General features: G+C 32.5%; 1 protein-coding gene across 1 annotated transcript in view; it reads left to right on the plus strand.

The window, feature by feature from the left end:
- The first annotated feature begins 1,404 nt into the window (after positions 1-1,404).
- LOC132746007 (DNA-binding protein RFX2-like) overlaps positions 1,405-15,224 on the plus strand; it is a 31,876-nt gene continuing 18,056 nt past the window's right edge. Inside the window, 5 exon segments of the mRNA XM_060735048.1 lie at positions 1,405-1,554; positions 6,097-6,197; positions 6,464-6,569; positions 7,982-8,129; positions 15,129-15,149. Of these exon segments, the coding sequence (XP_060591031.1) occupies positions 1,542-1,554; positions 6,097-6,197; positions 6,464-6,569; positions 7,982-8,129; positions 15,129-15,149 (389 nt within the window). The 5' untranslated portion in view covers positions 1,405-1,541.

Raw genomic sequence — 15,224 nt, forward strand, 5'->3', positions numbered from 1 at the left:
TAGCACACTTTCCTCGGCGTCCCTGCCATCCGAGTTTTTCAAACCTCCAGCCGATGCCCTGTGCTTCTCTGCGACGTGCGCGCACCGAGCATTTTATCGATATTGTGTATGGGCATTTGACTCTTTTAATTGTTTGGTCCATTTTGATGCTTTTAATATCATGAAGCCACTTTAAAACCTTTAAGGGAGACTCAATCTGGAAGATGACTGTTAATAAGTAGATCTAAATTTTTTTCTTGATTAAATTTACATGAAATAATACAGAATTTACTTCATTTCTGATGAATCAATTGTGCACAGGTTCTTTAAATACGCGAATACCGTGGCGAAAGGTGTACAGCATCATATCAGTATCATATGTAATCCGATTCGGAATATTAGTCTTTCAAAATAAAATACATTGTAGAATTTTTTTTTAGACTTTGATTAAATCTACTTGAAAAAAATGCCAATTTAGTATGAGAAACGAGTGATGCTAGACCTTCCACTAAGCTTAATTTTTATCCATTACTCTATCCGTTTCTACTATGTACTGTTGAGCTATACGATATTAAACCAGAGACGTTAAAATACTATTTATATGTCTCTGATTAAACCATTCAGTAATTTTCAGTTAAATATATCATTAGGATTTAACATATCGTAATTTCTGTTATCATTTATATTACTACTTTATTCCCTTAAGAAACCCCGAAACAATATGAAACCCGCTAGAAGCCCTTGCGCGCACTTGTTTGGTCATGTGACATATCCGTGTTAGTTCCACGTGACCTCAAGGTTATAAACTAAATATGAAAATACCATTGCAACAACTTTATACAATACAGCAACAAGTATAAAGAATGTTTTCAACAATTAAATATGTAACATGTTTATTTGATTGCTGCAACGACGTTAATATTGAAAATATTGAAAAAATGCCGTAGTTGTCAAGACGCTACACGAATGTCGGCCGCCATTTTGTCTTTCAACTAGTACGTGCCGCATCACGTTTTGGCATGTGATATGATGAAAAATAGTCCGGAGTTAATGTGATTGAAATGCAGAAAAAGATTATTTATTAACTATATTATTTTGGGTAAATAAAAGTGTAAATAGAATTAATATTGTCTGAAGAAAATAGAAATGTATTGGATCGGTTTATAGCATTAAAATTCAAGTTCCGGTTTTGCGAAGCGTATGAATACTAAATTTAGTGACGCGAGAGTCTGGCAACTGTTGCCGTAGGAATAAACGCCATAGACACGGTAGCTGTGACGACTGTTACCCACCAACGTTAAAGGTGATTTTTCTTTCATTTTATATGTAGTATCACGTATCTTGTCAGCAGCATCTCTGTAAATAATGTATCAATATGTATTTTTCAGTATTTTCCTCAAAATAAAGGTCTTTTTAATCGGCCATAATCCGTCATGTTTGTTGACAGGAAAATGGCGAGGTCTTTGCTTGCAGTCTAAATTTTTTGGTAAAATAAAGGAATTTGGCGGTAGTTTTGAAATTCTATATGATGGAGTAAGAAAGAGCCAGTGGCTTGTGATATCATGGAAACAATGTGTTAGTAATTTAACTGTTTACTTTTTCTATTGATGAGAAGGATTTTTTGTTGAAATTGGGGCATTCAAAATGGTTGCTCAAAGCGTCCAAATACCATGGATGCGTAGACGCTACCACGGGGAAAGTCGGGTTGCTAAGAGATGTTAAAGATGAGCTAGATAATGTTGATAGGCAGCATTTTGAATGTTAAATTTAATACTCTTATCAGTTTAGATGCTATTTTACTGAAAAATTGGTGTTTGAGAGATATTTAAGTTAAAGTTGGTTATTCTATTTTTAGATTTTTTTGGACATGAATTGACATGTGAGAAAAAAACATTATTTTCAAAAGATTTTTTAAAAAATTAAATAAATGAATTGCTGTGATATACTATGACATAGATAAAAAAGGGTAGATTGGTTACTTTTGATGATTGTAAAATTTAAATTAGACATAATTTTTTTATTGAAACTTTTGAGTTACTTTGAAAGGATGACAAAGTACCCCTTTCTTGAGCTTTAATAAGGTGAGATGATTGAAGCGTAAAAATGCAATTTTAGTTTCAGTTCCATTTTCAAATACCTTCAATATATTTTTGTAGGATGTATATTATTGTTTTTTTAGATGTATTGCAATATTTACAATTGTATGTACTGCATTTTAATGATAAAATTTCCTTAAATAAATGTTAAAATTACAGATAACATCACATGGCTATGAAGATCATACCATTTGTACTTAGCTTAATATTTTGAGGTTGCACCAAAATTCAAGAAACTCTTCACCAGACCTTTTGGTAACTGAGCAATACAACAAATGTGTATAGAATATCAACCAAATTAAACCAATGTATAAGGAGAAGATTTTAATATCCAGAATATGATATTTAGTTTAAAAAATGCATGGTAACTTATTCAAAGTTGATACTTTGACATAATTTCTTGTACAAATTATTTGTATTGTTTACATTTTTTTGCATTCTTTGGGAAACTTATCTCACCAAATTGGAAAGAGGCCTAAGCCTCTTGTTTATGGGGAAAATTTTTACAATTGCTTATTTTGGAAGTTAAAAAGCTGGTGTATGTTTAGATTTTTGGGAAAACTGTATGGTTTTAATGGAAAGTGATGCCTTTGAGAGGCCTCTGTTATATAAGGAGAAAAATCATAGTCACAGGGTAGAAAATTAATTGTGAAGTCAAAGATGAATTAAAAATTAGTAGGATTATACTACTGTTTCTAACTTTACAACCTGGTTTCCTAGCAGTTTCCAGTCCGAAATCACACCTTTTAACAAATAAGATAAACATCTGTCTACCTACTAGTACAAAACTTTGATAGAACAAAGTTAGGTGTACCTGGCCAGCACAACTGTGCATTTACTTCACTTTTAATTGGAATATAGGCCTGAATGTAACACTTTTTCTCACTTTTCATTAAAAATTTCATAGCAGATTTTTGGCCCTTTTTTATTTTGAATATTATTTAGTACCAGCAAGGAATGCTAAGATGATTTTACTTCCCAACCCTTTCTTCGTCTGCAAATATTATATATATTTTTCAAAAGTATTGATTTACCTGGAATTGGGTCTCAGTTATTGGACATTCAAACTAGAATTCCCCAGGTGTTGCCTATTTTTAAATGTCACAAGTTCTCTAAGGTAACTGTGGACAACAGCCAAAAGTCCAAAACATATAAATCGCTGTGTTGCATAGAAAACAAATGTATCTCTGGTTCGATGAAGTAACATAGATGCCCTACTGGACAAAATGGAATGACTGGATGAAAATGATAAAGGGCCGGAAACTGCTAGGACACCAGTAACTTGTATATTTAAAAACCAATATTTTGCATCTTTGTTTTAAAATTGGTGAGAGGCAGTGTAATGTGCATATAATTTTGACAACTTTTTCTTACAATTCTGTTATACTTGCATACTCTGCTTGCACAATGGTTTTATTTTTTTTTTTGGGGGGGGGGGGGGTGGTAAAGGAGTGGATGAGCTGAGGTTTTTTGTCCTGATGGGATTTGAAATAATTTTTTCAAGATTTATTTACCATTTAATTTAGGTCTCACCATCTGGACCATTCATTCAAGGGCCTAACTTACTGCTTACCGTAATATCTGAGTCTCCCAGATTGCTGTGTTTTGTACATGTGATGCTAATTTAAGAATGTATTATTTTTTTTTGTAATACTTTTTATAATGAAATAAACTTGCATTGACTAAAGTGCATAGTTTTTTTTTGATGTTTTGTAAACAAGTTCAATTTAAGCTGAAAGTGGAACCCTGTTTTTAAAATTTGATTTCAATTCTATTTGAAAATCACTTTTCTGTCGTTCCCTGATGCTGAAAAAAATTCTTTCCATACATTTCATAAAAAATCTGGTTATCAGTCTTTGAAAAAAATTGTTACAACATGATGGTCATGTTCTCCTGTATAATTTCCTAAATGATGAAGCAGTTTATAGCAGGATTGATTTCTAGGCATAAACTTCAATATTTGTTCAAAGTATATTGATTTTACTGTGGAAACCTTGCCTTATGTTAGAAGTACATCATAGAGATAAATTATAATTTTATACATATCAAAAGAGATGTAACACAAGGCTTAATATTGACTTTGTAAGTTTTCAAGACATACTCAGTGTCTATTCTAGGACGCGCGATTGCGCGATTCACGCTAGTATTTAACAGATCGCGCACAATTCAAAATCATGTGCGTGAAAATTGCGCATCTATAAAAAAAGTTGATAAAACCGTAAAACTTCCATCCCGCATTATATTTGGTTGTTTTGTTTACATTTTACATAACCGAAACCGAAAGGGAGGTTACTGTAAGCTAATTATAATAATTTAGTACCGTATGGTACTGGTTACGTGAGTTGACGGAAATTAACGGAATGTTCCGTATCGACCAGGAACTAGTGTGCTAGGTCTGACAGTTGGGCGCCATTTTTAGTGTAGTAAATAATCAAGAAAAATGAGGCAATTCCTAGCTTGGCTACGATCTAGACGCTGAAAGATAGTTCCATTATTTGTATTTGCCAATCCCTTATAATCAATCGCGGCAGTTCTGTAATAATACTGTTTTCGTTTAAAAATTAAGGGGGGACAACTTTCTTGCTGCCTTAAATAAATATTATCGTTTTAAATATTTCATCGCGTTGAAACGCCTCAGTGTAAACTTAATGCAGACGATTTAACACTGGCAGTTTATAATTGGCACCCTTTGATTTTAAAATCGCCCCTTTTTTTGAAATAGAGGGGGGAAAATCACCCCTATTTTTCAATTCCTAGAATAGACACTGCATACTTCAAAGAGATTGCATTAAAATTTGTAGAAGTAACTTTAATAAGCCAGTGTTTTTTTTGGTCGAAATATTCGGCGATATTCGGCCCCTTTCCCCACCTCTCGGAATATATATTTTTCCCCATGAAATTGCGAAAATTCCCCACTGTCAAAAAAATAAACCCAAACAAGAATCAAACTGAACTGAAGTCACTCAGTTAATAAAGTTGTTAACTAATTTCAATTAGTTATTTTATTTATTTTAAAGGATTGTTAAAAAATCATGTATTTTTAGTCTTTTTATTGAATATTAATAACACTGAAAATTCCCCTTTTTTGGCATTTACGCGCTATTTTTCCCCACCCAATGGGCACTGACCCCCTTCCCCCAAAACTGAAAAAAAACACTGTAAGCACTGTTTGCAGTTAGTCTCTCATGTACTTATTTGAATTATACTGAATTGTTACCGTATTAAATATAATTTGCTCAGGTTTTTATTAAAAATACATAGTGACAGTCTAATCCACTATATTATGTATAACAAGAGTGCTGCTTTAGTCTTTTAAGTCCCTGCCATTGATGCCCATTTCCCTACTATTTTCTGTTCCTTATATATAATTTATAGCAAGATATCGGTTACAGCGTATATTATAGATTTATATTTGTTGCTAAATGTGCAATTTTCTGGGGACTTTTAGTTTTGTTTGCAGTGATTTTTCTCACTTAGGCCTTAGCCTCTTAATTTTGGGAAATTGGGCCATAGCCTCTTAATTTTGGGAAATTAGGCCGTAGCCTCTCAAATTTGGGAAATATTGCTGATTTGGGAAGTAAAAAAGCTGGTTTTGGGAAAACAGCATGATTTTGAAGAGGCCTTGGAAAGAGACCTTTTTTCGGAGTCTGTTATATAAGTAGGAAAATCACTGTTGTTTACAAATCAATTTACAAAAAAATACAAAAGAAATAAATCTGAATCATGACGATGTCACAAAGTAACTTAGTAAGCAAGTCTTATCCTACTGTAAGAGAGAAAAATGTATTAAGATCAAGAGATGGAAATAACTTTTTTCAGACAAACAATGTTTATTATGTTATTGTATTAAATGAAACAATGAACAGAACATTATAAGTTATTCAGAAATTTGAAATAAAAGACCATTAGTTTGAATGACCCTTTGCATTTTCATACACAGGGTCACAAATGATGCCAAAAACTTATTCTGGCAGAAACACAGAATTATGTTCATAAAAATGAAACTTTTTTTATATTTCAGTTGACTCAGAAGAAGAACTAGATGACATTGACTTGATGGCCACACAGACTTTTGTCACTGACCTACAAGCAATGAATCCTACAGTTGTACAAGTTCATCAGGTGAACCAGGTACTTTATCAATAGATGTTCATAAAATTATTCTTTTCTTTGTTCTTAACATTACATTCTGTTCATATAATTATGTATATCAAGCTTCTCTTATATAATAATCATTATTGAAAGCAGTCCCCTGCAGAGTACAGCTCTTGTTTATAATGTTACTTGATGATTGTTGTTACTATTCATATTTCTTAGCTTAAAAAAGCTTAATAGTATTTAATTGTTTTCCTATGTTTTGTAAGAAATTACAATGGACTTTCTTTCAGAATTCCAAATCGCCAGTTTCATCCCAGTCAAATCAAGTACAGAAGACGGCGACTATCATTCAGCCTGCTCAGGCCCACACAGGCCAGCAGCAGTTTATTGTTACAAGTAAGAGAGTTGACACATTTCAATTTTCTTAAAGGCAATTCAGTTTTCTGAAATATTCTTTATTTACCTTTGCTTGAAAGGTAAAACCACTTTTGATTAGTACATTTCAAGTCCTAGATACATTAAAAACTAGCCTATGTAGCACTTGAAAAACAGGATGACAGGTCTTTGGATACACATAATTATATAGCATTTTTAAATTGAAATTTCTAGAATTAAAATTAAACGGTTCTAAATTCAAACAGGCTAGTTTATTCTTTTAAATAGAGTATGTTTTAAATTTAAAAAAAAAAGAATTTAAGATAAATATGCATGAAGTTTGGCATTATCTTCATGTCTTAATTATTTGATATTTGAAATTTCGAAACTGGTAGATTGTATATGAAATATTGAACATCTTTTCTCCGTGTTAACAACTAGTTTCTTATATTTATATTTTCAGCCAGTTTATTTTGATATTCATTACATATTTTTAATTTAGTACGAAATATTTCATTGCTGTAAAATCTAAAACTAGTCGTGTTATGCATGTCTGCGAAGGATTTTTATGATGTGTTTGAGGAAATTAAGAGTCTATGTTTCAGACAAAAAACAATTACTAACATCTAGTTTATTGTCATTTATATATCAAAGATAGGAAATTAGACTTGCCGTTTAAGCTTTAAGCCAGATGAATTTCAGAAAATGAGACACGGGTCTCTATAAAGTAGGGGTGTAACAATACGGCAAAAACCGTATTGCAATATATTGCCATTTTGCTGAAGCGTATTGCAATATATTGCAATACGTATTGTCGTGTATATGTTTTGATGTAAAGATGGAGTAACATTATATATTATTATCATATGTATATATTTTTAGTAGAAACTTAATAAAAATGTTAGGAATAAATAGAAAGTAAGGTGTCACACAATTTGATAAACAAAACTAGTCACGTGTGACCTTACACATCTGGGCCGCTTATGAAAATTATGCGGCCGCTTATTGATTTTTAAGTGTACTAGTTGTCGGATACTTTTACCTTACATTGGTGCCAATAAAATTCGCCAATTAAAGATTTTATGGGAAATTTGTACAAAATTAGAAGGCAATTAATTGAAAATTATGATTTTTATAAAATACCGGTTTTCCAAAAATCGTACCGCGGTACGAAATCTATTTTTTCATATTGCAATATATTGGTATACCGGTAAACCGTTACACCCTTACTATAAAGACATCTTAAATTGAAATTTGAGAAATACATATTTAATGATGGTAGAATTTGAGTTTTAAGACTTTTTCATAAAAATAGTCTATAGTTCTTTAAGCATCTTAAATTATAAGCAATCTAGCAAATGATTTGTTCCTTAATGTCAGTTATATTTGAATATTGGACTATCTGGATCTTACTTACTAAATGTGTATTTCAGCATCTGTAGCGGAGGCCCTTACAGAGCAGAATCAGAGCAACCAGGAGAATATTGCCATCCACCAAGGAGGCCAAGCGCTCTATCCAGCACATGTTCAGTATGTAGAAGGCAATGATCCCAGTATCTACGCATCTACAAACGGTCAAATGTATGAACTAACATGTTCTAGACGTGATGGTGCTAAGTTTGCCATTGTGGTGCTGTCAGTCTAAGCATGGCTTCTATTCGTTTGTGCCCCACCCACTTAAAATGCACTCAAAAATATCAAGAATGTTTTTTTCATTAATATTTTGGAGTGTTTTTTTACCCTCTTTTGATATAGTATAAACTCACTAACACTTGAGCACATTTAATAAATCAGTAAAGTGAAATTAATTGTGTAGCAAGACTGACCTGAATTAAATTGAAAATAAAGTATTTTTCTTATAGATAAACTGTGATGGTAATTCTGCCTGCAGCCTTTCAGATAAGTTATATAGAGATATTATTATGAAAAGGAACTTGAACCAAAGTTTAAAAGTTGCTGTATTATTTTCCAATTTCATTTCTTGAAAAAATCATAGTAGATTTCTGACAGAACTTTAAACTTTGCATCTTGAATATGGTGATACACTCTTTATATGTTAACAATTTCATTTCATCAATGTTCTACACTCTTTATATTTAACAATTTCATTTCATCAATGTTCAAGTCAACAGTTGTCTCAATGCAGGTTTGTTTTGCTACACATCTAATGAATGTTCACTTAAACTAAAAATTGGGGATTGGAATTGAGTCTTAAAAACCAGTTTGACTGTTTGTAAGCTACAAATTCTTTATTAATGTCACTTATGGTTAAATTAATCTGATATGATTGATTATTACTGGTATATCAAAAATATGATTGTATATACAATAAAAAAAACTGCTGATTAAAGAAGCTACAAGATATATTCTTCATGCTTGCAGGGCCCTCGATCCAATTTGGGAGAAGTGGTTCGGTACCCTTAGCAGTGGGGAATTTATGGGGGATTTTTAGCTCACCTGTCACAAAGTGACAGGGTGAGCTTTTGTGATCGCTTTTCGTCCGGCGTCCGTCCGTAAACTTTTACTTTAAATGACATCTCCTCATAAACCACTAAGCCAATTTCATCCAAACTTCACAGGAATGTTCCTTTGGTGGTCACCTTTAAAAATTGTTCAAAGAATTTAATTCCATGCAGAACTCTGGTTGCCATGGCAACCGATAGAAAAAACTTTAAATATCTTCTTTTAAAAAACCGTAAGAGCTAGAGCTTAGATATTTGGCATGAAACATCTTCTAGTGAGTGTCTACCAAGTTTGTTCAAATAAAAGCCCTGGGGTCAAAATTGGCCCCGCCCCGGGGGGTCATTGATTTTCCCTATATACATATAGTAAAAACTTAAAAAATCTTCTTTTAAAGAACCAAAAGAGCGACAGCTAAGATATTTAGCATGAAACATGTTCTAATGGGTGTCTACCAAGTTTGTTCAAATAAAAGCCCTGGGGTCAAAATTGGCCCCGCCCCGGGGGGTCATTGATTTTCCCTATATGCATATAGTAAAAACTTAAAAAATCTTCTTTTAAAGAACCAAAAGAGTAAAAGCTAAGATATTTAGCATGAAACATGTTCTAATAAATGTCTACCAAGTTTGTTCAAATAAAAGCCCTTGGGTCAAAATTGGCCCCGCCCCGGGGGGTCATTGATTTTCCCTATATACATATAGTAAAAACGTAAAAAATCTTCTTTTAAAAAACCATAAGAGCTAGAGCTTAGATATTTGGCATGAAACATCTTCTAGTGAGTGTCTACCAAGTTTGTTCAAATAAAAGCCCTGGGGTCAAAATTAGCCCCGCCCCGGGGGATCATTGATTTTCCCTATATACATATAGTAAAAACTTAAAAAATCTTCTTTTAAAGAACCAAAAGAGCTACAGCTAAGATATTTAGCATGAAACATTTTCTAATGGGTGTCTACCAAGTTTGTTCAAATAAAAGCCCTGGGGTCAAAATTGGCCCCGCCCCGGGGGGTCATTAATTTTCCCTATATGCATATAGTAAAAACTTAAAAAATCTTCTTTTAAAGAACTCAAAGAGCTATGGCTAAGATATTTAGCATCAAACATGTTCTAATAAGTGTTTACCAAGTTTGTTCAAATAAAAGCCCTGGGGTCAAAATTGGCCCCGCCCCAGGGGGGTCATTGATTTTTCCTATATGCACATAGTAAAAACTTAAAAAATCTTCTTTTAAAGAACCAAAAGAGCTAGAGCTAAGATTTTTAGCATGAAACATGTTCTAATAAGTGTCTACCAAGTTTGTTCAAATAAAAGTCCTGGGGTTAAAATTGGCCTCGCCCCGGGCGGTCAATTGATTTTCCCTATATACATATAGTAAAAACTTAAGAAATCTTCTTTTAAAGAACCAAAAGAGCTAGAGCTAAGATATTTAGCATGAAATATGTTGTAATAGGTGTCTACCAAGTTTGTTCAAATAAAAGCCCTGGGGTCAAAATTGGCCCCGCCCCGGGGGGTCATTGATTTTCCCTATATGCATATAGTAAAAACTTAAAAAATCTTCTTTTAAAGAACCAAAAGAGCTAGAGCTAAGATATTTAGCATGAAATATGTTCTAATGGGTGTCTACCAAGTTTGTTCAAATAAAAGCCCTGGGATCAAAATTGGCCCCGCCCCGGGGGGTCATTGATTTTCCCTATATGCATGTAGTAAAAACTTAAAAAATCATCTTTTAAAGAACTCAAAGGGCTATGGCTAAGATATTGAGCATCAAACATGTTCTAATAAGTGTCTACCAAGTTTGTTCAAATAAAAGCCCTGGGGTCAAAATTGGCCCCACCCCAGGGGGTCATTGATTTTTCCTATATGCATATAGTAAAAACTTAAAAAATCTTCTTTTAAAGAACCAAAAGAGTTAAAGCTAAGATATTTAGCGTGAAACATGTTCTAATAAGTGTCTACCAAGTTTGTTCAAATAAAAGCCCTGGGGTCAAAATTGGCCCCGCCCCGGGCAGACCTGGGGTAATCATTAATTGTAATCATTGATTTTGTAATTGATTACATGATTACACTGTAATCATCATGTAATTGATTACATTGCCCAACATTGATTATATTAATTGTTATTAATCAATTACAGCTTAAATTCAGACAGTAATTATGATTACATTTTGATTGACATTGATTACTTTCAGATTTAACAGAAAACTATTTAAATTCAAAGGATGCCTTTATTTTACATGATACAGTTTAATTTTTGTTTTACATTTATACTGTAAAAATCCTCAATTAAGACCACTATTCAGACTGAAACAAAGTGAATAGTCTAATCATTGCTTACATACTTTAAGACCATAGTCTACTTTAGTCATTTTGTATGAATAAACAATATGTATATTAACATTTAACTACAAATACATTATAAAAGACACTATCAAACAATGCTTTGATATTTAATCTGATTAAAAGAAAACATATTTCTGAAGAAATTTAACTTTAATTTTACAGTATCACTTATTATATGATGTACATAAATCAAATAAAAATTTAATTTTTCAAAAAATAAATATGCTGAATGCAACAATGTACAACTCTAAAATGGACCTTCTCACCTAATTTCATACAATAACAGTTTTTCACACCTTTTATATGAAGATCATAGCAACAAATTTAAGATCATGATAGGTGTTGACTTAATTTAAGTGTCTCATTAGTCACATTAAAATTGAAACAAAAAATTGGACTGAATATGGTGGTCTTAGAAGTGAATAAGCAGGTGGTTAAATCTGGATCATGAAACCATAGGCATAAAGAACCTTTTTAAAAATGGTCCTAAATGCGGGGGTGGTCTTAATTTTGGGTACATTCAATGTAATCAATTATCAATCAATTACTCTCTTAAAGTAATTGTAATTCAATTGATTACAGAGGCAAGTGTGAGTAATCAATCTTAATCAATTACTATGAAATCTGAAAGTAATTGTAATTTAATCAATTACTGATCAATGTAATCATCCCCAGGTCTGGCCCCGGGGGCAGGGCCAAAACACCATTTTTGGGGAAGGGGCCTCAGCCTTTTTCTTGGGGAAAATATGCGTGATTTTGGCATACTTTGGGAAAAGGGGTCTCAAGTTTAACACAAACTTTTAACAAGTTCTTCAAAGTAGAAAAGCAAAAAGCACTGGGAAATACTAATAAGGCAGTAAAAGACCTTAATTCAACACCATCATTTAATTTTGTTCTAAATTCTATGGGAAATTTCAAAAGACTGGGGAATTTTGAGAACCAAACTGGGGAAAAAAAGAGGCTAGTTTGGTTGGGGAAGCAGCCTATATTAGGCCCCTACAAAGAAGGGTTTTTTGGCCGTGGGGGATCATTGATTTTCCCTATATGCATATAGTAAAAACTTAAAAAATCTTCTTTTAAAGAACTCAAAGAGCTATGGCTAAGATATTTAGCATCAAACATGTTTTAATAGGTGTCTACCAAGTTTGTTCAAATAAAAGCCCTGGGGTCAAAATTGGCACCGCCCCGGGGGTCATTGATTTTCCTTATATGTGTATAGCAAAAACTTAAAAAATCTTCTTTGAAAAAACCCAAATAGCTAGAATTAAGATATTAAGCATGAAACATCTTTTAGTGAGTGTCTACAAAGTTTGTTCAAATAAAAGACCTGGGGTCAAAATTGGCCCCGCCCCGGGGGTCATTGATTTTCTTTATATGTGTATAGCAAAAACTTAAAAATCTTCTTTTAAAGAACCAAAAGAGCTAGAGCTAAGATATTTAGCATGAAACATCTTCTAGTAAGTGTCTACAAAGTTTGTTCAAATAAAAGCCCTGGGGTCAAAACTGGTCCGGCCCCAGGGGTGTCATTGTTTTTAACTATATGTGTATAGTAAAAACTTTAAAAAAATCTTCTTTCAAAAAGCCCAATGAGCTGGAGCTTAGTTGTTTAGCATGAAACATCTTCTTATGGGTGTCTACCGAGTTTGTGCAAATAAAAGCCCTTGGGTTAAATTGGCCCTGCAACGTTGGGTTGGGGGGGGGGGCCTATATACAGGTGAGCGACCTCAGGGCCATCATGGCCCTCTTGTTTATTTCCTTTTTGTTCAAGTATCAATAAACTACCACCATCACTATCAGTACGGCTTGCATTTTTTTTTATGAGACATTTTGATGACGCAAGTCTTTCCAGTCCATCCATACAAATACTGAACCATGTGAAACTGGAAACAGTGAAGATATACAATATTTTGCTGGCAAAAATACTGCGAAACAGATCAATTTTACTTGTCAAAAACAGCCTAACTTTTCATTTTTCCCATTGGATTTTATATATGTTTTGAGGGAGATTTTTTACCTCTGATGGGGAATAAACATACTATTTTGGTCGGGACTATCGGCTGCAGATTTGTAGATCGAGGGCCCTGGCTTGGTGTTATTCTGAAAATTATAAAGATAGAAATCTATGCTATTTAAAAATACTTTAGTCAGCAGTTCCTTTCTATTGTTTTAATATTTTTTTACTGTTTTATAATTTACCTATTTTCTGTAACTTAGACATTGATTTTAAATGTTGTGTGCATGCAAAAATTTTGTTCTTGTGACAAAAGTGAAATTGCCTGAGATTATTGATACAAAGTTCCTTGGTCGGTCTTCTCTCATAACAGTCAGTTATAAAGCTGGTTTTGTAACTTTTGAATGAGCAGTTGACATAAGTTCTGCATGACTTCTTACACTAACTCAAAATATGACTGGATCTACTCTCTCTCACAAAAAATTGCATGTTTAAGCAAGTGTAAGGCATGTTTTACATTAATGTTGCATAGCACCGAGTTTGTTTATACAAAGATAGAAAATAAAACAACTTATATTTATGTTGTCTATGCTTGGAATTGACTTATTGGCTTTCTTTTTACGCTGAATATTCATAAGGCATTTGGTTGTTTATGTTAAAAAAATTTTGTTATTGTTATAACACGCTGGTCTCCTTATTTTTGTGTTTGTATTGTTAGTCCAATTGGTAATTGTTATTGAATATTGTGTTGTAACTAACTCTTTGATTTGTTCTAATTAATCTTGAATTTTGCATGACTTCATGTTTCTGTTTTCTGAATTTATTTATGATTGTTTCAAACGTAATATCGGAATTAAACATAATTTAACAAGTTTTTCCATTAATAATTTTGGTTTGATTATCAAATGAGAAGTAGCAATAAAGAAAGTATCTCCACCATATCAGAAACGTATGTAGTTTGTAAGGTTGTTTTTTTTCTACACAGGCACTATTTTCAAGTGCTTATTAACAATTGATGATTATCTATAATCAAAGAATGAAAACATTTTTAGCATTGTTTGTTATGGCCATAGACAAATGTCAAACATTTTTGCCTATCTGCTAATACAAGTCAACTCAAGTCAAAAGGGAAAGTAAAAATATGGCTAAAAGTTTTTCACAGTTTGATGTTTGAAAATGATTTAACAGAGAAAATGTGATGCTCTGTAACTGAAAATATGGAAGGAAATTGTCTTTATTAAAGGGACTCCACTGAGGGTTTTTGACATGATGGGATTGAACATCTTTTTGTCCAGATAAATGTACCATTTGATGTAGGTACGTTAGACCTCTAATCCTGGTGCAAAATTGTAGATCATTTCGTTTTTCCAGAATAATTATTCAAATTGTAAAAACTGACCCAAAATGAAAAGCGTTTAAACGCTTTTCACTTAAATTGGACTAAGAAAAGCATAAAAATACGATTTTCAATTTATTTCTTAACTATCTTCGCATATATTTCTGTTTAAAGTGCCCCAGCTCATTTATGTAAGAAATTCAAATGTTTTGTTTTTTGGCTTTTAAACCTCAGTGGAGTCCCTTTAATAATCAGCAGTATACAAATGTATTTTGATAAGATTATTTACTTCCCTTAAGTTTCTTATTGTTATATACTAGGTTTGATTGTTATTTTGTTTGAGTTGTTATTAGTTTTAAGTAAGGCTTTCATTGACATTTTTATTTGAGTTGAATTTAAGTTGTATCATACTGGTTTAAAATTTTAAGTTTTGCGTATTTTGTTTTTAGTTGCTATGATAGCATGTTTTAGTATACGCCTTTTCTGTTGATTTAACAGGGTCCGCTGGAATAACGAAGGGTAAATTTTTGTTGTGATTGTGTTGTGTTAGTTAATTTCTGAATAACATGATAAATATTTTCGATACATGCACAC

This window comes from Ruditapes philippinarum, unplaced genomic scaffold, assembly GCF_026571515.1.
Source record: "Ruditapes philippinarum isolate M1 unplaced genomic scaffold, ASM2657151v2 ctg2125_1_1_1_1, whole genome shotgun sequence".
Classification (NCBI taxonomy): domain Eukaryota; kingdom Metazoa; phylum Mollusca; class Bivalvia; order Venerida; family Veneridae; genus Ruditapes; species Ruditapes philippinarum.